The following is a 25,159-nucleotide window of genomic DNA, read 5'->3' on the forward strand; positions in this document are numbered from 1 at the left end:
TTCAGCATTTTATTATGTTGAGTATTTGCAAAGTACTAAATAAACTTTTGCATACATAAAGTTGACTATAAACTCTAATCTATGAGATTCATGTACCGTTTTAAAAAAACTAAAAGGAAGTTGTCTTTGTAACATTGTTAACCATCCGAGACACTTTGAGCTGCAAATTCATTCAATTAATGAAAAACATTAATGCTTACAAAATGTTCTGAGCAAATATTACATTAACAAAAGGTGAGATTTAAAAACTTACGTCTTATTATTTTGAAAATACAATGTTTTATATTTCGTGGGTTATTTTTTTAACAACAAAGTTGTAAGCACGAGTCCTTTTTAATTTGATTTGTTTATTAATTAGGGGTTTTGACCATGTCCCATAATTTAAGTTCAATTACATATAATATTTACAAAAATAAAATTATTTATCTGTAACCACCAAAAATTCTTCTTCCGTACATTGGTGCATCAGTATAGCATTGGTTTCGTTAGTAAATCCACAGTTTTTGCACATTTCATAACAATATTGTAGGTATCTTCCACTACATTGCAAATTATACAGTTGGGCAAGGTAACTTTTTTCATCATGAAGACAATGCTATTTAATGGAGTATAATCAGATGTTTTTTGTCGGCAATGAAAATAATTTCTGCTGAGTGATATGTGTTCCTCAAACCATAGCGACTAAGGCAGGCACGGTTGTATCGTTTCATAACACATGCTTTTTACGAAGTATCTTTTATCATAGTACTCATCCCATGTCTTGTAACAATCTTTTTTTGTTTTAGTGAACAGTTATACCTGTCTTCGTCGCTAACTGCTTCCTACAAGTCGATCAACTTCCACATTTCCTGCTCTTCCAACATTTGAAGGTACTCACTGTATCACAAAATTTTTATTCACGGCTATGAGTTTAACCATAGCATCGTAATAGCATATCCCAATAGAACGCCTCTAATATTGCAATGAATCAAATGGGTAATTTTAGGATCTGTAGCTATTCCAAATATATTTAAATTTTTACTTTGAATATAAGAAAGAGCTTCTAAAATAGCAATAATTTCTGTGTAAATAACGGAAATATTACTTTCAATACGGACTTTGATGGATTCATTAGTTTACTAGTTTAGACGCTGTGCTACTAGTTTTCCTTCCGTAAACAATACATAATATTCGTTATAATAATTTTGTATCATATTATGCCATATTAATTGGAGTTGTATATTGTTATATTTTCATTTCGCTTTATCGACCGCACACATATTATCTTAGGGATTTTGAGACAACTCTATATTAGTGACCCATGTATCTAGGCCAAAAATTTCTAATTGTGTACTGCAGTGTATAGGTATCGATTTGTACCACTGTACGTCAGTAACAATAGCGGTTTCTTTTTACGTCTCCAAATTAAAGAATTACTGAAAACAGAAAGTTCATCCAAACAATTTAGTAGAGAATCAAAAATAAAAGATCTATCTTCAAGGCGAAATTTCCCTGCTAGGTATTTTCTTCTTATAGACAGTGGTTGTAGCTTTAGTTCTGATTACAAAGTATAAAAAGGTATGCATTTTGTAAATCCTCCGATTATTCCTAGGTAAATATTCGGTACTATATTTAGTTTTGATAAGGGTGTACTCAACTATTACCATATGGGAAACTTTCGTAGTGAAATTTATTCTGTGCATTTGATATAAAAATATGTCGTAGATGCAAAGAATGGGCACCCCATCTAGATATTTTACCTTAACCTTGTTAGCATGTTTACCACATCTCAGATTTCACTCAAACCATAATCCGAAATATTTAACACGATCAATAACTTGCTAAGATAGATTATTCATTTTAACATTTATATTTTACTTTCGTAAAAGCCCGACTTATTTATTCCATATTATTCCTTGAGCGCAGGTACAATTTTTATCCGTTAAGGAATCCTTAATGTTTAAAAAAAAATGTTTTATAAATTAAATTAACTGGCAATTAATTCCATCATAATTATTGCCGTTCATATCTGATGGTTATCCAGGTTTTTATACTTTTGTACTGTTTCTATCGATGTATTTGGAGGTACCCAGCCACCGAAGGCTTTCTCGAACTCTTGGGCGACAGCAATGGTTAAATGATCATTGTGTTTATTTGCAACGATCTGCATTCCAACAGGCATCCCATTTTCACTGAAGCCTAAGGGACACGCGGTAACTGGTAATCCTAATGCGTTAAAAATTGTTAAGTATCCAAAATTTAAAAATTTGTAGAATATCCTGTAATGCACATGGGCTGGACCGGGAAACGTAGGGTAGAACAAAACTGCATTATCAGACAGCGATTCCTGTAAAGAAATGTTTAAAATTCAAAGATTATGTTTAGGAAATATTTACCAATAAATTACATTATTATTTTTATATTCATAAAGTATCATGTTGATTTTCACGTGAAAATTGAAGATTTATTCAAAATTTGTGAATTGTCGTTTAAAGAGTAATTACTCAGTTTCTTGTCAGATTTTTCCAGATAGATCAATAACACTATGTATAAATACATATTTCAAGGCATATCATGTTAATATCTCGACTTCTAGTAGCTACTTAATTTCTAATAGAGAAAGAATAAATATTTGTCTCGTTGTTTTATTGTTTGATGTTAACTTCATCTGTGTATAATATCAATAATCAAGGTTATTGCAGGTAATTTTGCTTCAGGTATTATCAAAGCGATTTAATGAGAATGTCTTAAAATTTACATACCAGGACATTGTATTATTAAAAAGTGACACTTACTTGAAAATCATTTTTAATTCTCTCAAACAATGCCACCAATTTCTTGTAACATTCAGTGGGTAAGGCGTCAAAGAATTTCTTCGCCGGACCGTAAGCAACACACGTGAAGTTGTGTCTCGAAAATCCTAATAATTTCTTTACGACTTCCGGCCACGTTGATATCCAGAACTCTCGTCTTTCTGGATCGGTATAAATATTCCGTACATGGTCTATTTTAAATAGAACTCTAAGACTTATCTCCCACATATGTTCTATGTCTTTTATTTTCAGCTGTAAATTTAATACAGAATACAATTGTTATATTTTTATTCAATTGTAAACATTAATACCTAGCTCAATTAAATGTAAAAAAAAGTTTTCACCTAACTATTAGCCATATATTCACATGAATAACTCAGAAATACAAAACATAGCATACCTACGTAAAATAATTGCATACATTTACTAGATACGCCGAAGCGAACCATAGAGATGTTTCCTAGCAAGTGATATAGATTAAGTAAATGTAAGTAAATGGCTAAATTTCTCAAAAGAATTTTATAACTGTGAAGTACCTTTTATTATCGATTTGTACGCAGGAAACTTAAACTGATGTTAGAAGTTAGAACTTTTTGAAATAGTTTTTTAGGCTGACATTGGTGTATATACTGCGAAGGGCAGGCATATGATAAGTAGTTAGTAATATATAAGTATAAGTAAGTGTTATAAGTTTTAATACTAGCAGTTACACATTTTTTAAAAAAAATACGGCAATAACAATTTTACAGAACCTTATATAGAGGATGTCCAATATTTAGACCTCGTGCGAGTTTTTACATATGTAGACAGACAATAGCGATATACTTTTTGATTTAATCAACATATATAGTTATTAAATTTTGATACAGATTCATCGTCGCTGTCGTCGTTTCAGCCTATAGATGTCCACTGTAGGGCATAGGCCTCTGCCTACGATATTAATGGAAAGATATGCCATAATCGCTTTGCTTGGCAGGCGAATTGGCGATCGCAGTTTAGTATTATGGAACGCAGAGGAAGCTGCTGCCCATCCTCTGGAAATTTCTTTGTGACCAGAGCAAACCCATATAATTAATACGCAGTGTCAATAATATAAGATTCGCGACCTACAATCAGAAGTCTCAGTCATTATCGATCACGGACTAACATTGCTCAATATAATACAGATTACCCTAAAACATTTTTCTTCAGTCTTCTTTGTGCGAGTTTTTATTCGTTTCACATTTTATTTTTAATTTTTTTGCTTACGAAGGTATTTAAATGTTTTTATACATATTTATGTACATTCATATAACATATATGTATATATATAAAATATTTATTATGTATATAAATATATGTATATATAATATTGTTATAATGTGTATCTGACTATAGTCCCGAGCGTCCACAGCTAAAGAAACGACGTCACTAAAACTCATGATAAACTGCAACGTAATTGCAAAAAGCTAACTCTATTGACGTCTTAAAATGTACATTTCAATATGATTAAACGCAGTTTTTATAGCATGCTTTTTATACGGTTCTGCATGGCACAAACAATAGGTTTCTCAATGATCTGCAGAAATTATAATAATAACCATAATGTTTGTAATTTTAAATGTGGTTTATTTATACTTCCCAAACCATGTATTCGTATTTTTTATCTGAAATAACTAAAAATAATTCAACTCTTCAAATTTACATTACAATATTATGTACAACGTTTCTCGTGATGATTATTGTTTGAATATCATTATGGTCAGACAGTTGATTAAAGTCAAATTACGACCACTAGATGAACTGTCAACATAATTGACGTCAATTATATAAAATTTTGTATTTATGAATTATTTTTGTAAAGATGATTTTAATTTCATATGAAATAATTCAAAAATCTCTAATCACACATTTAGGAATACCGTACATACATTGTACATGTCATTATATGGCATGTAATTAAAAATTATTACCTCTTCAACTTCAATGTTGTATGTATGTTTTATGTAGCTTCTGGCTTTGTCCATTGCTTTTTTGATTTCTGGACCTATTTTGTCTGTGACATCACTTCCTTCTCCTTCCATGTAGTAAAACTTAATTTTCTTGAATTCGATCTGTAATATTTTCAAATATATTGAAGACATAGATTTGTAAGTAGCTTAAATAAAATAATGAATAATTTATTGTGCAACGATTCTTATTTTAATAGCATATAAAATTCTGATTATAAAATTTTAATTAAATATCATAATTAATGGGATTTCTTTACGAGATCGGATCAAGAATGAGGAGTTCCGTAGACGAACGAAACTAACCGACTTAGCCTAGCGGGTTGTCAAGTTCAATTGGCTGTGGGCACACCACATAAAGTTGGACTCATGCTATTTACTGCCGATCCCATTCGTAATCTATCGGATGGGCCTGTGTCTAGCTATAGCTGAAATGATGTCGATGGTACTGGATGAATACAATTAGATTATTCCATAGTTGATATTCAATAGTTCTTTATAAATTTCTATATATGAGATTCTATAAACTGCCCCTGTTTAAGGTCAGATTTTTTTTGAACGGTTATTCTAGATTTTCTTTCAATAAACTGGAAACGGTTAAGGATGTAAATATATTACTTACGGGCTTATCAAAAGGAATTTCAGGAGAGTTGACTTGTTTCAAAACTTTTAAAACTAAAGGCAGATCTTCAGCATATCTTGTTATTGGACCAAGTGCGAAATATTCCTCAAACGTGGGATCCAGACAATCAGGCATATGCCCTTTAAATAGAAATATACTAATTAAATACAGTTTTAAATTTTTGTTATACGGGTAAATGTTTGGTGATTTCTTTCTCTTATAGATGAGCGCAATTCATCTAATTAAATTTAAGCTGATTATTACTTCATAAGTTGAAGAACTAGGTAGCCAAAATACAGTAATTTGTTACCTTCTATTGACAGATATCTTGGCGTAGGTTTATGACCAAAGATTCCTGTAAACATCGGAGGAAGTCGTAATGATCCCGCAATGTCAGAACCTACTCCGATAATAGACGCCGCTGATGAAATGAGTGCCACCTGGAAGAAAAAATATATTGAAAAAAAGTTTAGAACTTTCCCTAAAGTAAGTAGAAAGAAACGAATGATGAATGGTGTCAGACGCAACATGTTTTTAGTGTAAATATAGGGGACAATAACATACATATATATATATATATATATATACATATATATATGTATGTATGTATGTATATATTAGTATTGCGATGTGTCGACCGACAACGTAATCAAGGTCGCAGGAAGTCGTTGGATGTGGGAAGCGCGTGACCGGTCATAGTGGTGATCTTTGGGGGAAGCCTATGCCTTACAATGGGCGTCTATCGATTGACATGATCATAATAATAATTGAAGCATGAATTTATAGAGAACACCACTTTATTAAATAAATAGCAGATAATACCACTCTATATAATAGGTAATTTGTACTTTAACAAATTAATTTTGCACTCTATATAATGAATAAAGCACTAGGTCGACAGATGGCGTTTGTCAGCGGAAACGTCCTTGTAAAGCCATAAAGTGAAGATTTGAATGAAGTTTTATTGTCACCTTCAGATTTATGATATCGGAATCATTTGATGCTTAAATATATTTTACATGTTTTTAAATTTTTTACTGTAACTCACTTCACCACCCGAAGATCCACCAGTTGTACATTTTAAATTATATGGATTAAGTGTCAATCCTGATACGTTGTTGTAAGTCTCCCAGTTCATACAGAGTTGTGGTGTATTTGTCACTGCTATGGGAATAGCACCAGCTGCTTTGAGTAATTTGACGATCTCGGCGTCTTTCTTAGCTGGATTCCTGTAGTCATACACAGTGCCCGCATCATTACTCATACCTGAAAATAGAAAACATATTTATGGATTACATAAATTATAGATAAATATCTGAAATTAGGACAGTAGGGCGAAGTATTGGCTTTAATACATTTCATATTGATGAATATTTTTAGTCTAGATAACAAAAATGTTATTTTCATACAAATACATAATAATTGAAAATCAAGTCTTCGTATGTATGTATGTAAATAAAAAGATTGCTAGTTTCGAATACCACTCTTTTAGACTTTTAGTTTGATTATAAATAATCATGTTTTGGCTGTGCTCACATAATAGGTTGTTACTAGAACTTGTTATTTTGTTTTTGTTGTATACTACATTTTAGTCATTGCTTATTGTTCACAAATTAGAGACTTCCGTTACGCTTTGTCGTTAAAATCTTAAAATGCCATGTTTAGCATCAATTGTGCTTTTTGTGTTAATACGATATTCTGTGTTAAAAATAACGCACCTTCAAATTAAAAAAAAATAAAACGTGGAATGCAAGCATCGTATTCTATAAAGTATTTTATTTCATAATAAAACTTAATAATGAGATCATTTACATTTGATGAATAACATAATTAATCGCAATAAACAACACAATAATTTGTAATTAACTTCTGACGACTTTCTACGTGTTATTGAAAGGAAAATGCGATATAACTAATTAATTATCGCATCACTTGACGATTGTTATTTCAATTAATAGTAATTGCGTGTATAGACACGCTCTATAATTTAATTAATACGAATATATATTTGTCTTACATTGTTAAATTACTATTAACAATATAATTGCAGTAAAAAACATGTCGAAGGTATATATTTTTTGATCTGGAAACCAGGGTTTATGCTGCTATCATTGCCGTGTTTCTTCGTGTCTTCTTTCTGTTGTTTCTGTTAAAGTCGACGCTAATAGCCTAGTTTTGTCGAAATAAGTTCGTGTAGTCAGTTCTATTGATGTTTTTGTTTAATATGTTTTATTTCTTGTGATCTATCTAAAAGAACAACCGTTAAAGACACATACATATTGCGTCTGTCTGTCTGTTGAATTAGGTGGACTGTTTCTTTGGAGCTTAGGTTCGGGGATAAGGATGCCGCCATGCTCTCGTTTGGGCGGGTCTTTGATATAAGAGCTACTTTTTACTACTTTTCAGCATTTCGATTCGAGGTTGCTCGAAAGGGCCGAACCACGGGTCGATGAGTTGTTTTTAACGGTTAGATATTACGGTATCGTTACGAGAAGAGCGTAACTTTTGCTGTAGAGCGGAAGCCCTATCCTTCTTCACGCGTAAAAGACATAAAAATGTTAAACCACCTTTTTCTCAGAGGAGGTAAAGCTCTAGTACATGTTGTCTATTAAGTTATAAATATATATAATATTTCTTGTATCATACATATTTCTTAAATCATATATAATCTCTTTTTTATAATAATATAATATGTCTTTCTTTAAAATTTTATTTGAAGAATCTTTGGAAAGTTGTATTAATGATTATTTTCCTTTCAATAGAATTTTTCTATATATTGATTACACTCTGTAATCCTTGTTGTTATTAATTTATTTAAAACCTTGCTTGGCGTCTAAATCTTTCTAAATTTTAAATATACTTTATATTTATTGTGCTTGTTCTTGAGGTTTGAATTTGAACAACTTTTTTGGTAGAGTATAAAAGTATGTTTTGAATGAACTGTGCGTTTTTATTTCCTCGACATTTTTTTTTAATATTGTTGTATTTTATATTTTATACGATTAATCAAATAATTTAAAAGGTTGTTTACTTATGTTTTCTAATAAGGATAGGGGGAGGTGGTGTAGCCCAGCGATCATCTGTTCTGCGCGCAGTGTAAACGCCTAGACTGGAGTGTAGCGATGGTCATCTGCTCACAAGTTGGACAGATGACTTAGTTAATGTCACCAGAAAATAGCGGACGCGTGCGTGCCGCATTACACTTAGTTCTATTGTAAGTCTATAGGGGAAGCTTATATCCAGTAATGAACGTCCTATGGCTAAAATGATGACGATGATAATATAGATATCTTAGAAACCTTAGTAGTCAATAAAAAGCATATTGTAAATTTTACCTTCGACTGCAATACTTTCTTTGACTGTTATGGGTAAGCCCAGGAGAGGATAATTAGCCGCCAAAGTTTCTGTAGATCCAGTATAGGCTTCAAGCATTTTGTCTACAAGCCGTGCATCTCTCAAAGCCAATTCGTATCGTGGTTCAACGATTGCATTCAAAAAATGGTTTACTTCTCTACACCTTTCGATGTAAGCCATTACCAGTTGCTCTGATTTAAGCTGAAAATATACATGACAAATTACTTAATAATTTTTGTGAGTAGTCATTTATTTCTACACTTTTATTAAGTTTCAATAAAAGTCTTCATATTATTTCACTTTATAGCGTTGATGGGGAAGTTTTTTTTATATATAGTTTTTTTTAAACAAGTATTTGATTAAAGTAATATTCAAGATAAATAGTTTCTAAAATAAGATTGTGACCATTTTTTGTCGTCAATATTAATAACAAGAACTATTTTTTTTTAAACGTGATTCAAGATATGATAAAATAAAACGCAGATAACCTGCTTTTTACAGACTGAAATACCTATTATTGAGCTGTTGATTTTTTCTATTGATGATATCGCAATTATTACTTATTTGATTGCCTTTCGCGATTATAATATTTTGTTGTATACATTATTGGTTCTTTAATCAAAAACAGAGGTGGACATTTTGAATTAAATTTTGACTTAAATTAAGCTTATTTATTCTGGAAAAAAATGCCTTAGTATTATAGGTAGTTAAACATGTGACAATATATAAGGACAGTTTACAAATTAAATAAAGAAACATAAAGATACGCACGCAATGCGTGTTTTCATGGCACAGCAGACACGTGTTCAACATTATGTTTTCCTGATAATTATTATTACTATGTTATTATAATCTGGAACGATACAAAATCTATGCAATTGCAAACGTAATTTGAGCTCGTTTAAATAAGATGACACATCCAGTTAACTTTGTAATGTCATTTACAACAGCCCGTGTTTAAATTGAAACACAACTGTCTGTCACCAATGATTTTGCCCTACGCAAGGTAAAACTTATCATGTGCATTCGACATTAAATACTATGTATATTGTAGAAAATTCTCGATGTACCGTAGAATGAAATATGTATTAAAATACAGGAAATATTTTAGCTCACTTGTCTGTTTCTTATCATTTTAGACAGTGAAGTGGCGGATTTGAAAAGTAATGGATTTGTGGGCGGTGGACATGATCCATTTCTTCTTTTGTTTACAATCCAAGTAATTGGTATCACTATAAGAGCCAGCAGTGACACAAGAAACCGTAGAAAACGTCTAAGTAACCATGGCATCATGACTGTCTGAAACAAAAAATAAAATATTATGTTATAATCGTTGGCTTAGATAAGCCTTTAATATCGAATCAATATATTTAATAACCTAGAGATTTACCTCTAATATTCCGGACTACATTCTTCACTTTTTTAAAGAATAGAAATATTAATAAAATTGTAATGAGACTTTTAAAATAACAATTTTTTATTTCCACAGAAACAAACATTATTAAATTATACAAAACTAAAATAGAGGGTTGCGATGCAAATAGCTTTAAAATTAATTAATGATTTTCAATTATTATTGAATCGCAATTTAACAGTAATCATACATGTATATGTATGTATGTATTTGTATATACACATATACATATCTTTATATATATAAATCGTGTGTCACTTTCCATCAGGTGACCGCCTTACTGAGTCTATCACTTTATTTTGTCATAGACAAATACTGTTCACCAAGTTTGAGGATGAAGAGTGGTAAAGGCGCTTAGCTTTAATCCAAAACAATGAATTTAAAAAAAATAACTATATATAAGGCTCTCTTAGAAAATCTTGAAATCGTTACATTATTTATTACATCGAATAAGTAGACCTCCAAGTTGTTATGTTGCTTAAACAGGCGTTCCATGGTGTACAAGGTGCGAAGGACTCCTAGAGACCACTTCGACTGTCACTCGTATTTGGCTTAGCATATAAGGTCGTTTTTTGTAGGATTTTAATTTAACATTACTATCACTTCGGTGATCGTTGGCGCTGGGGAAAGGAACGACGGAAGAAACTCCAATAATGCTTCTGTCGTTAATAGGGAATAGTCTGATACGTGGCGATAGGTGTAAGTCATCTTTACCGGTGAGACGAAAAATAATCATTTTGTTAATTACCACCAGTAGATTGCTTAGTATAAAGGACGTTCAGTTCCTTATTAGACACATGTATGGACTATAAATGAGTTTTCTGGCAAGCGCAAGTACAACACTATTTTGCAATAAATCCTTTATAATACATAAAAGTAACCGGTACTTGGCAAATTTTACCCTGGTCTCAGTTATCCTTTGACTTTTAATTATGTTTATTTGTCGCATTGTAAATGTCACATACGTGGAAGACGTGTGTTTCGTTTAAATACAAATACTACGTAGAAAACATGTCCTATTAAAATCATAGCGATTAATTTTAGGTTAAAATCCTATAGTGATTATTATTTTTCATTAATATTAGCAACTTTATTAGTATGTCATATTAGCTTAGTAAGCAATTACCCTATTTGTCGAAGCGTTTATGCCCTCTTCATGGCGAGTAACAAGATTTGCATATTTGTTCAGAACCGGATCTTTGCCTAGAATATTTTTTTATACTTCAAATATCGTAAAGTACAAACGCAAATAAATCCTTCGAACTATCTTAAGTTAAATGATTATGAACAGATAATTAAAAACAAGAGCTAACAAAAGTGATAAATTGTGTTCATATCTGGCACGGCTTTTTGCTTCTTTTGGTTTTAATATTTTTAAATGCTCTGTGAATAAAACCATATTAACGCTCAGTAATATGAATCAAAATTAAAAAAAAACTAGCCACAATAATATCTCATAAGAAGTAGTTAAAATATTCTACCTGATACTTTATTAACGTTAACGTTACGAATATAAAGTTTGTCAATATTATTTTTAATACTTGTTTCATAGTTGTTTCAGCCCATAGACGCCTACTGCAAAGCTTAGGCCTCTCTCAAAGATATCTATGGGAGGATATACCATAATCGCCACGCTTGACAGGTGGGTTGGCGATCGTAGTGTGGTATTATGGTACGCAGCGGACGCTGTTGCTAATTCCCTAGAAACTTGCTTGTAAGCAGTGGCAATTTCATATAACCATACTACGGTCGTAAGTCTAGTCTAAGTCCAGTCTCTTTCGCTGGGCTACCACTGCTCCCATCACTTGCCTGTCACCAATATTTGTATATTACAGCAGAATTCACCATCTACTCACAAAGTACGAATAATGCAAGTCTTGAAGAAAAAATAAATAAATTGGCGGCTCATCACGTGTGAAGCTGACTGTTAAAAGTATCCACCTGAACTCACGGATTAAAGTCTTTCGATAGTTTTAGTAAAAAACCCTCACCGATACTTCGATACTACTAGAAATAATTCGTGCACCACTGGTTAATGCAAAAGATGTGTAAAAGAGAGTCATTTTGTATATAAACGATACATAAAGTAGTTTATTCTTACTTTTCCTTCTTATATAATTTTAGTGTCTTTTTGAAAGGTTTAATTTGTGACCACATTAAATATAGTTTTTATACTCCGTAATGAAAATTTTACATGGGTTATATCTATTTTAAGCTTCGATGACGGTTTAGTGATGTGAGTTATAGGGAAGGTAAAGTATTTATCAATTTTAGATATGATATAAACAATAAATGCGTAAATATTTTGAATATAAACATATTTATGTTAATAATTATGAATAAGTATTTATATATAAATATTAGCTGTCCCATGCCCGCATCGCGTGGCCTGTACTGTCTTATGTGGTTAAAATTTCATAAAATCCATCCGTATTACTTATAAATAGGCAAAAAAATTTTTTGTCTTAATTTTATCAATACAGCAAAAATGAAACTTTTTTATGAAAAGCCCCCTTAAACTGCTTGTTTGTGGAATTTCGTAAAATATCCTGATTGTACGACCGTGTTAACCAAATTTCCCAGGTGTACTTTTCTTTGCCTACTTTATCACTCAATTTCGTCTAGACTTTGATTTATGAGACAATATTATTGGTAAGTTATAAATAAGACACTTTAAACCGGTACCTTAAGAACGTTATGATTTTATTTGATTTTGATCAAAATCGAGTGACCTATCCTAATATTGACAACTCATTTCTCTTTTTACCCTTGCAATATCTTGAATTTCCTTTCTTGCTTTTTCTTTGTACAATCGCTCACTTCCATCGCCTCCTTTTCAAGATCCTACCTTTACACTTTCGTTCATTTTTTGTTTATTTATACTTTTTACATTTATTTGCCTTAGATTAACATTTATTTTTTTTTATTTTCAAGTTATCTTTATCACAGTTTAATTTTAGTCTTTTAAAATTATCATATTTACTATCACTTTTTTTCCTTTTCTATTTAATTTAAGTTATTTGTACTATGCCCTTCATTTCTTGGGTTTTATCGTCATAGAAGATCTGACGACTTTCCTTAATGCTTACTAGAGAGGCGACATAATAGCGTATAATAATGGTTACATATTCGATTTATTCTATAACAGTGTAAAATAAATCTTAATTAATTAGTAACATGGTAATCGATAATTTTTGTAACAATAATTAATATTCTTTTTATAATTACACGCTAATTGTTGTTGGGTTGTTGTTGGGCGCTTATACGATTTTTCAAAAAAATAACATTTTTACATGTTTATCGCACAATGAAATTAAAATAGATCATGAATAAAAAGACAGGAGTGTCCAACAAAGCCTCAGGATTGTATGAAATATTCCTAATTTAAACGTTATTGAAATTGAAGAAAAATGTAAACACTGTTATACTAATTTACCTTATACTTTTTGACACTATTGAGAATCTTTATGAATATGTAGTATATACATCATTCATTCCCTATCCTTTCATAACTCTTTGGTTAACAAGTAAATAAAAATAAAGCACAATGATAATAGTTCTAGGATAAAACATCAATACCTTTCTTGCGGCTATGGCAAAGTAAACATTAACAAAGTTATATAGTAAGCTTTGTAATTTTACATTCGCCTTCGATAGACATGGCGGGTACCACAGGATATAATTGTTCATTAACACTTCTGCAATAACGAAACTTTGATATACACTCGCGCTCAGAATTATTAATATAATTCGCGTTATAACATTTACGCCTGCATTAAAAAACGCAACACACACGTTTACTATTGAGTTTCTCATGATTCTCTGATAAAATTACAAGTTGTAGTAAACTCATCGATAACGTATCGAGACATTAGGCTAAGCGGCTCGAGTTGACTGCGATGTACAATGATTTAATTACACACAAAGACAAACGATCACAAAGACGGCGGCATATATTATTATCGGGACTGACGTGGAGCATATTATTCATCATTGTACCCACAAACAGCTGTTACTGTGACTTGTTAATACAAATTCAACTATTTGCGCTACTTGTTAAGACAGCTAATTGCTTAAAAAGTTATACGCAAAAAAAATTATAACTGTTAGAACACATATGCTTAGATAGAATAGGATTCCTGTAATTAATAGACGCAATATAATCTAGACGGACGAAGAGGTCTCCTTATCAGGGATCAGACTAGATAGACAGGAAATCACAACGGTAAACTGTCCAGTGGTGTTCTGAATGTTTGTTTTCTCTAACGAATCAAGCATATATGTATATATGAGCAAATTGAGTTCCAGGTCACTTCCTTTTTTAATTGCGAGGTATTTAATCATAGCACGTCATTGGCACAGACATGTTTCCACTGTAAATCAATGCAGACGTTTAATATGCAGTCGTAACAATGGTGTACTTTATATTTTTATACTTGTATATTAATTTATTTGTTTATAAAAGGTACCAAAAAAAGACAAAGAAAGAAATTAATAACTAGTAATCTTAAACCAAGTATGCTGTTTATTTACTTTACTTAAAAAATTCGTTTGGTTATCTTTGTGCTTACTGTCAATGAACTCCTGATTATGCGTTTTAAAATAATTTCGAAATATTAAGGACAGTGGTGAGGGTTTATTTGTTTATATTAAAACCGGACATTACGGCGATCTTTGTAGGAGGCCTATATACTATGTCATATCTTCTATGCCTTGAAGTTTACGACTATCAGCCGATAATGATAAAAAAACATATTTGAAAGTTGCATATTTTTTCACAGTATCATTTAACTTCGATCTCTTCTAACTATGTATTTTCATTTATGATTCGTTTTTCTGTAAAAAAAATGTTGAAAATAATATTAGACAGTAATAGATATGAATTTATAACTATGCAAGTTCCGTAATACATCATATCATATCATTTATTATTGGTAGATTTTTACGTATTTAAGTATAAATTTTTTTTAATCTTATTATATTGTTTTAAAAAGTATAATAAATTATCCTTATTATTATTCTTTGAATAATTACTCAATTTGTCTGACTTTTTTAAGATTTTGTTGAATGAAAAGTATGTATATTATTAAACTTATAAATTAATTTGAATTTTGTCACGAAAATCGCGTGGTTGTAATAGCATCTACTAATCACACTAAAATGTTTTTTTTTTTAAATATCAATGTCTTGGGATGATGAATGTAATTTTTAGATACTTAAAATTAAAAAGAAACCTTTTTACACTTGCACTTTATTTACGATAGTCAAATATACGTCGCGCTTTTAAAATATGCTTTATATAAATTTGAAATAGAAAAATGGAAGTCATAGACATATATTACTTTTAGTTTTTACACATCAAACAGAAGTACAAACTGTGGAAATAAAAATAAAGATATTCATTTAGAACTTTGCCATAGCAGGTACATTACAGCGTATATTGATTAAAGATGAAAAAAATGTTAAAGATAAGGAGCGTATTCTTTAGAAAGTTAAGAATAACGGTAAATATGTGTAAAATGGTAGATAAATAAGAATGTTACCTGCCCTGCGTACTACCTAGATCTAATTTAATACTCAAATAGATGTTACGCAGCGTTTGTACGGATTGAGTTTATTGCACAAACTCCTCTAACAGGGGTGGCTGTGGTAAGCAGAGTGCATTGAATACTATTTAACATATTTTAACAAACATTGTCCAAATTTGAAATTAAAATTGTGAAGATCATTGCATCGTTTTATTTTTAACTAAAATAACCAAGATAAAAACATTTTTTAAATCTTTTACAATAACGATTTGAAGTAATTATTAATATTTTTATATAACTTTTGAAGAATATTTTGACGATGTTAAAAAGTGATGCTCTGCAAAAGACAATTATAAAAATGTTCTGATTTATCAAAGATATAGGTAGGTACACTTTTAGGACTGTTTCGTATAATGTTTTCTGGACAATTTACAAATTCATAAATTTCGATATTTTGACATGTCCTGATAATGTGCATATAATAAAGAAAAGGTGCTAAGTTATAATAAAATCTAAACAACTAGTTTTTGATATCTGATGTCTAGTGGGTTATTGACCAATCAAGAAGTAAGCAAGAATTTTTAATTAAAATTCTTGCTTATATTTTTAGTGTACTATACAACACAGATTGATCATTCAAACATTTTTTATTTAAAATGTCTTATAATTGATTAATAATAGAATTAATCTAAAAAACAAAACCTAGCAGTTTTTTAACATCTTTTGTTAGACGCATAAGACCTGGATAAATTTCACAATCTTTTCTAATAATAGTGTTCAATTTAGAGTAGTAGTTCGTAGTTAAGTAGTAAAACTACGTTAGATGGGAGTAAGAGACAAATATAACTATAACACAAAATCGAATTGTTCCTGGGAAATTGTGACAGCCTTAAAAACAAGTTTGTCTATAGTTAAGTTAGTCTTGCACCACTGGTCACCGTTTCTTTACCGACACAGCTCGCTTGCTCGAACGTTGGCTCCTATCGCAACTCGTCTATTGCTTGTTGATGTTTTTCGTAACTCGACATCGTTTGACCAATGTTAGGATTTACGGTTGAAGTGATACTAATTAAAGATTTCTTAGGCCATATCACATAAATTTATAATAAAAGTGTTATATTTCTGATATTAGAGCTGATATTAAAATTAATTTAGGGTTTAGTTGATTGTTATGCTAATTTATTAAACTCTTTGACAACTCAATTCTTATTTTCTTGAAAATCTGATTTATTTACACAAAACTAAACTAACTTAATATCTGTTTATACCATACGAATGTTGGTGCTTGACAAGCTGAGTAGACGTGTTGAACCTGTTGCTTGGAACCTCGGTACCCACGAACCAATCAGATCTTCACTTAGAGAATCACGTAACCGTTGATTATTGTATCGAGAGTAAAACTGTCGCTGCGAAATTGCATACTAATAACTGCCCTTTTTAAATAGGCTTCGTTAGAGAATGTGCGTTGTTCTCTCGTCTTATGCAACATCACGACTAAAAAAAACGCACGAATAGCAAACCAAGCTCTGCCCATTTCTTGCTCCTTCGCCTTATGTTTAAAGAAAAATTTGAATTTGAAATCCGAATTTTGCCACACCCTGTATTGATACAGTCAAAATAACAGGAGGAAAACTATGATTACTCTTAAATATATTTATTATATTTGTATGCCAATAATTAATTTATTATAATTTTCAGTAAACGTAGAGTAAATAAATCAATGTCTTTATAAACCTTTTTATTTGATAATCTTTGTTTTACTTCTTTTCTTTTGTTATATCATTATTTGTTAATTATATCATCTACCCTCATTACACCCTTTGCACCTTCTAAAAGGTTAACTGGCAAAGAATGCATACTGAATTATGTTCACCTTTACACTTTGTATAAAAAGTGAACAAATAAATATTTTCTATAAATATTGCTTTTATACTTAAATTTATATGTTTGTTTGATAAAAGAAAATTCAATTGTAATTGATCCTAGGCCGCTGCATTAATTATAATTAAACCTGATAAAAGACTTGATACCTTATAATCATCTAAATGTTGCTTGTACAATTCTGAGCTACAGTATAAGGTAATATGATTAAAAATATTAACATTCATTGTGATATTTTTTAAATATCGCTTCAATAAATTCAAAAGTATTCAACGTATAGTTGGAAAATGTTACTAACTGTAAAATGTATCTACTTATAATTTATTGTTTTATGATATATTTGAAAAAAGAATTAAACTTTCGACATTGTATTTTGTTGTTTAATGTAAAGATGTATTAATAATAATAAAATGTGTTAAAGTACAATATGCACAAATTAATGTGTAGTCTGACAATTTTATTTATATTTTAATCGTAGTAAAACTTATTTTGAAATATAAGTATAAGGGTTGTCATTTTCATTATTTTAATAGGATGTCCACTGCTGAACAAAGATCTTCCCTATAGATTTCTATTGTGGACAGCTTGGAAGCGGCTTACATCCGATGTCCGACGACCTTACAAGGCCGTTTGTTCACCTTACGGGTAAACGCCCTGCGGCGCCCGTGGTCTTCACTTCACGACCTTAAGGTCCATGCGGCCATCCTTTCTATGTGCTATGTAATCTACCCATTATCAACATGCCTGTCCACTGGGCTGTCAATTACTTTCTTTCGTTTACAAATCTCCTCAATTGTGATACGATCTTATAGTGATATCCCGAGGATAGCGCTTTCCGCGCTATATATATAGAGAAAAGTGAATGCACTGTGACACACTTTATTTATCTAATTGACTTCTAACAAGACTGTCATTGAATGTTTTAAGTAATTTGACATTTCTAACTACATAAATAAATCTTCGTTATACATTACAGAATTTACTTTTTTACTTTACATTAAAACAACATTATTTTCTGACAAGCTCAGCGCAGTACTTTCATCCTTAAGGTGGACAGGCGACATTGTTAAGTTCGCTGGAAGATACAGCAGGTTGTTTACAACCGATTTTATTGGAAATCTAAAAAGATGGTCTACGTTCAGCAGAGGATGCTACACAAGGTACTTCGTTGCCAAGCTTACTCACGCATACCTACAACGATAGCTGTCAAATGTAAGCCAAAAAATAAACAGCGGCAGTTATAGCGAGACACTATGCCTGAAGACAAAGGTGTTTAACCAGTGTACGTTGCCGGTTAACCATTGTATCCGAGACTTTGTTGCTTACGATAAGCCTGATAAGAAGGTTCAAGATTACCCAGAGAGCAATGGATGGGGCTATGTTCAGAGCCTCGCTGCGAGATCCAATCAGAAATAGGGAGGTTCGCTAAGAAATCAAGGTCGCCGACGTGGCTCGTAGCATTGTTTATCTATGACAAGAGCGATGTCTTTGGGCCGTAAACGAAATGTGAATAGAGGCCCGCCATTAAGTGCACCGACGACAGTTGACGTCGCGGGAAGTCACTGGAAGTTGGCAGCGCAAGATCTATCATTGTGGCGCTCTTTGGGGGACGTATATGTCTTTCATTGAGCGTCTATCGGTTGATATGATGGTGATAATAAAAATGAAGATATTTAAACGTAAATTATTAGATCTAATCGTAAATAATTGATCAATATATCTAAATTGAATTTATTTTAATTAAATACCCTTTATTGTACACGTAATAGGAACAAAAAAAGAGTTATAATAATTAAAAAAGTACAACGGGCGGTCTTATCACTCAAAGCAATTTCTAAAAGACAACCATAGTACAGAGACGGTAGAGAAGGACTAGTAGCGTGTAGCCGACGTGTACAATGCACTAGATAGTTTAAAACATCATAAATATGTAATGTACTCAAAAACATAAATACATTTATGTAAATGTTTACTTATTTGCATATATTTAGGTACCTGCTTTTATTTACGTATACTTTTAACATAAAGCATATTAAATTGCAATACATTAAAACCAAATCGTTGTGTTCAGTGTTTCCATAGCAATGTTTAAGAAATGATTGCGATTACGTATGTATTTTTTATTTTAATTTTGCTATCAAACTGTTACTAATATAAAATTTTAAAAATATAATAATTTTGACGAAGTTCGCGCAATGTGAAGTTAAAAAAAAATTGCTCAAACTTTATAGTATAACTATAATACCAAATTCATTATTATACTCTATCTATCTCTGTTCATTATTCATATTATTAAGTATTATTTATATATATTATTACTGATAAACATTTGTAAGTCATCGACCTCATAAATTTGCATTACAGGCATTTTGTAATCAAACAGAAGAACATAATTTTTTTCGTAATTAACAATGACCAATCTTTAACGCCCTCGCTGTGGTTTTATTTGAAAATATTTCCAGTATGGTCGATAAGTTGATCAAAAATCAGTTGTTCTAAAATAGCATATACTATTCCTGGATTTATATTGTGAAACCCAAGGTTGTATTGTAAAAATATGCAAAAATTTAAAAAAAAATTGTGCATTATGTTCAATTAACAATGTTTTTTTCGAAACGAAAAACTGTTTTTATATTACACTTAACACTTATCTCTTATTTTTAAATTCTTGTCGTTCTCTAAACGTGGCCAGTACGTGTCTACGCAATCTGGTTGTCGGCTAATATCAAGTAAAACGTGATATGTACACATTACCGAAGCGCTAATATCTTTGAGTACATTTGTGATGCGTGTGTGTATTGTGATTTATCGTATAATTTTAATTTAATCTTACCGGAATTACTTAACGCTACGCTTAAACGGAAACTTTTTTATGCTAATTTCGATGGAATCTCTTGCATATATCTACTTTTATGCCTGCGAGCCTATCACTGTTGACGTCCGTCGCGGCTAGACTAAAATCTCCTTTTCACCCCATGCCAGGCATGCAAAAGACAATAACTCGCGCCTGATACATTTTAATACGACCTTTTTTTAGCGCTTTCCCATTTTTACGCCACCGTGAAACTTTGTAAAACGCGGATAAATTGCACTTATTTTACGGAGGAATAGTGGGATCCATCGGATTCGAGTCAGGCTTATTCGGGGCATTTTGAGTGGAGGGTCTATAAGGAATAAAGCTTATACTAAATTGTCCCGTACCATTTCCTGGCGTTCACAAGTCCGAGGGAAACCGATACGCCCTTGCATTACAAATGGTATTGAGTAAGCTATGCCATGCCGTTATATATAATGATTTATTTGAACATGCTTGAAATATTCTCTGGTCAGGTCATATTTACTTTACTTTTTAATTTATTTTTTCTTGTATTTAAAAATTAATTCATACCTATATAGAAGTTTCGAAATATACTATAAAATATATTTCCATTCTGTATTGGTCATATGTAACCAGTATTATGTACTATCAAAGATTAAGGTTTTGAAGAAATTAAAATTAAAGAATTTTATGTTTAGTAGCCCGTCAAGCTTTTTTCCTATCCAAAAAGATTCAGCATAATTTTAGTTTTTGTTCTGACAAATTTTATTCGATAAGTTTGTGCGATAATATTGTTACTTTAATTGAAAATAGTTACACTGATAATGGGGCATTTTAAGCATTATGTGCGTCTATGTGATGATTCGCAATGTTAAACGGCACCGGTAGACAAGAGAGTATGTAAAAGATGCAAAGGACAAAGTTGCAAAATAGTAACCATCAGGCGGGGACGAAAGTTTGCGATGCTCCCTGGAAAACTCGTTTAGATTTCTCAGAGTATGAATGAAGATAAAGGAAATTTGCCAAGTGACGACTAGCTCCGAAACTATTAGGAGGAAACTTAAAGTGGGTAATTTATGTATTTATATTACCAGGCATTTGATTTGGCACATCGGGAAGAAGAGTAATATTTATAAAAATATATTTAGGTCTGATTTGTAATGCGTTGTATCTATCGCATAGTTCCCCGACAATTTATTAATTGCGATCACGTAAAAAAAACGAACTAAGCCGAAGATTCAGCTTTGATCTTTCGCACCGAAATGTATTTGTGTGTGTATACAAAAATTATAGCACTTTCGGTTAAGAAAATGTACAAAGAATATACAGCCACTTATCATTACGAGTAGGATGCATAAATCTTCATCACTACCCTCCTGCCATGTGGTATAAAATAATGTAAGATCTAAATACACTTTATTCCCTACTTGATTACTATAAAAATCGTCAACAATCAACAACGATTGATTACTGTAAAAATGGCCATCAATTCAACGTATACAATAAAAAACAATTACGAAACACGTAAAGCATTGCGGCGAATTACGTTATTATAATGTATTCAAGTAGTCATTCGTACTTGCAATCGATTCGGATGGCATTGTTCTTTAATCAAAACGTCTTACGCAAATTTCAATCCACAAAAAGTAAAAAGATTCATAGTCTTCAAGGACCACAAAAAATAATAATCACAAAATGTTTTTTTTTTTATTGAAATCGCAGTCAACAGTGTTTTGTCAACTACAAATTAATCTGAGGACTGATTGACTTGATTTTTACATGTGTCATTTTATTGTCAATAGAATATGAAGAGGGCTATGCTCGGGTTGTCTCTATGAGATCAAGAGAAAAGAGAAGAAAGAGGATATTCTTAGAAGAACGATATCAAACAACATGTCATAGCGGATCGGCAAGGTGTAGTGCTAGTAGGCGGAAAACAGCGCACAAAATAGATGGCTGCCGGTGTCATAAGGCTCTTCTCTCTCTATATATATATAAGGGGACCGGAAAGTAATGTCGCTTTCTTAAATTAAATTCACACGACTACGACTTTTAACAAATTTTTATTTCTAATCAATAATATATTCACCTTCGTTATCAACAACTTTTTTCCATCTAGTATACAAATTTTTTATGCCGTAGCAGCAAAAATTAATTGTGTTAATATGGTTTTTCAATACATTTCAATTATGTTTTTACATAGCTCTTTCGGGTGACAAGTTTGACAGTCTCTGACCTACGACAAGACGAGCAGTACTGGATTACTAATCGCATCGACGAACGTAAATTAAAGAGAAACCAGCTGTACAGCAACTGTGTCGAGGTATACGCGCTACTTAGACTTTCTATTCCATACAAAGCATTTGCTTGCGGCCTAAAGGAGCATAGTCATCGGCTCACTGACTGGTAAACTACATCTCTGATTTTTTTGATAAAATTTGATTATTACTGTACGTATTGAATCAAAGTGTCGTAAATGTAACGAAACTAAGAGATAATTGCTACGTTCAAGTATAGCCAAATCCTATTGAAAACGACACCTAAAATACTCCCTTGAAACCGGCATGTATCGTTGTTTACTCACTATTGTTTGACGTCAGAAATTACTGTAGAGATACTTACTTCGCCTGCCGCTAAATTGATTTTAGTTTAAAAATCACGATGATTGACGAATAGCAATAGTATTGAGTTCCGCTATATTTGTAAAATACGTTATAAAATTTTTAAAATGAATCAATCGTAGTGATTACATGTCTATTGAAAGTGGTTATTAGATGATTGCTACAGCACTAGCCTATTTCTGTAGAGCGAAACTACGTTCCGCTTTGAAAGGCGCCTTAAACAGAGGAATTGTTAGGGTAATTAAACATACCATCTTACTATTAGTACGACTTGCATGTCTTTGTGCGATGGAGAAAAAACAGCTCTATATCGTCGTGTTACAAGTAAAATTTTGGCCTATCGTTGCCGATATTACAAATTGTTTTTAATGAAACGAGAAATAATTATTTATGTAATTAATAGATAAATGTAATTTTTTACATCATTTACGATCAAATTTAGTAATGACCATCATAATTTCAGCTGTGTGCTGTCCCACTGTTGAACATAGATTATCTAAGCCTACCCAACAAATACCAATAGGAATTTCGACGAAATTAACAAAATTTGATAATACCAGCACTTATTTTTTTATCTCTATATAGGGATACAGTAATTAAATATTTTTTGTGTAACCTGAATAAAACAGGAGTTCATATTATATTAGTCTAATTCCAATGTTTCGTATTATGAAAACTTGCGAAATTTAGCTTCACCAATTACAATTTCGTAAAAGTTATATACGTAGCACTAACTTGACACGCTTCAAATCAATACTACAATAGTACTGGTATATACTGTGTATTGGAGACGTGTTGACTCTAACTGAGACGACCTCTTCCAAAATATCTATTTCATAGATTTCCAACAGGACCGGTGAGAAGCGGCCAATATCAAGCGACGACCTTATCAAGGTCGTCTGACCACCTTTGGACGACTTAGGACGTCTCCTACGCAGCGCTTGCCTGTCCCTCGTCTTCACTCCAGAACCTCAAGATTGCTGCGGCGAACTGTCACTCAATTCGATAATAGTTTAAACTACCAGTTAATAATAATCCTGATAATCCTACAATAACAATCAATGGAGAAGAGGTTTTTCTCTCCGATTACCTCCACGAAGAAATTGTTAATATGTTTTTGTGATGACTTAAACCGAAGATTCTTCTCTTTCGTCATGTTGCTTGGCAACTACGACTAACCTGGAGCCCTCTAGCTTGGTTACAGTTAAGGTTTACTGCCTCTAGTAATAGCACACTTCAAATTGGGTGAAGCTGCTAAAAGCACTAGCCAATTCGAAAAACCTTACTAAGGTTATTATATACTCTCTTCACTTATATTTTCGATCTGTGAAACTCAATAAAAATGTCAACTAATGTACATTTAAAAGATTAAAGTTTAATATAAACATTCGAAAATATATTTGGATGTAGTACTGAACAATCACCATAAGAAAAAACTTATGTGTTTACCAAAAAAATGTTTCAGATGCATGTAAAGAAATTGTAAACACTGCAAAATACTTATAAGTGCTATTTCAATTTTAAACTGATGTTTCATATTATAATCGCAAATCAATAGTTTAATTAAAAACGACAAAACTAATACGAATTTTATAAAGTTATTGATAAGAGTAAGATTTGTTTTCGCAGCTCTGTTTCTTAATTACTTTCTTTCTAACCCTGATAGTTAATAAATATTTGTAAGTGTTGATGGTGTAATATTGTATAAAATTGTTGTGTACATATATGTAATACTATATAAATTATATTTAAATAATGTTGATATATACATAGTATTGTGATACTATATGTATTATATACATAAATATTATGACAACAATTTTTAACACACGACACTTTCAATTTTATATAAAACATAAATCAATAAGGAAATTGTCAATATTCTTAATTGTGTTACCAGATATATCGCTTTAAATTATTATATTTGATACATTGGATCGATTTTTATATGAAATGAAAAAAATCATAATAAAGGAATATATATAATAATTAATAAATATTATTTAATTTACAATTAAATATTACATTTTGTATTAAAAATATTTGAAGTAAAATTTATTACTCACAACTTAAAAGTCTTCCTCTCCTTTTTTCATAGGTAAAATTAAAAACAGAGGACGTGTTATTGGCAGGGATGTTTG

The 25,159-nt window shown here is 31.3% G+C and overlaps 1 protein-coding gene across 3 annotated transcripts; it reads right to left on the reverse strand.

Moving 5' to 3' along the window:
* On the reverse strand, positions 1-25,159 carry LOC137931530 (fatty-acid amide hydrolase 2-B-like). 3 transcript variants are annotated; one of them, XR_011109047.1, is made up of 10 exons: positions 13,750-14,097; positions 9,873-10,055; positions 8,738-8,957; positions 6,451-6,668; positions 5,713-5,842; positions 5,403-5,542; positions 4,745-4,885; positions 2,775-3,044; positions 254-2,326; positions 1-160 (listed from the first exon to the last, which is right to left on the reverse strand). XR_011109047.1 is itself a non-coding variant. In XM_068774953.1 (9 exons), exons 2-9 carry the CDS (start codon positions 10,047-10,049, stop codon positions 2,003-2,005), a joined length of 1,620 nt encoding a protein of 539 aa, XP_068631054.1. In that variant the 5' UTR covers positions 10,050-10,055; positions 25,085-25,159; the 3' UTR covers positions 1-2,002. The 3 variants fall into 3 exon arrangements, 2 of the variants coding, with proteins under 2 accessions (XP_068631054.1, XP_068631053.1); XM_068774953.1 differs by lacking the exon at positions 13,750-14,097 and adding an exon at positions 25,085-25,159 and having other exon boundaries at positions 1-2,326; XM_068774952.1 differs by having other exon boundaries at positions 1-2,326.

The sequence above is a fragment of the Battus philenor genome, unplaced genomic scaffold (genome assembly GCF_028537555.1).
Source record: "Battus philenor isolate CCGP_79_NKW_IND1 unplaced genomic scaffold, ilBatPhil1.0.hap1 SCAF_8, whole genome shotgun sequence".
Taxonomy (NCBI): domain Eukaryota; kingdom Metazoa; phylum Arthropoda; class Insecta; order Lepidoptera; family Papilionidae; genus Battus; species Battus philenor.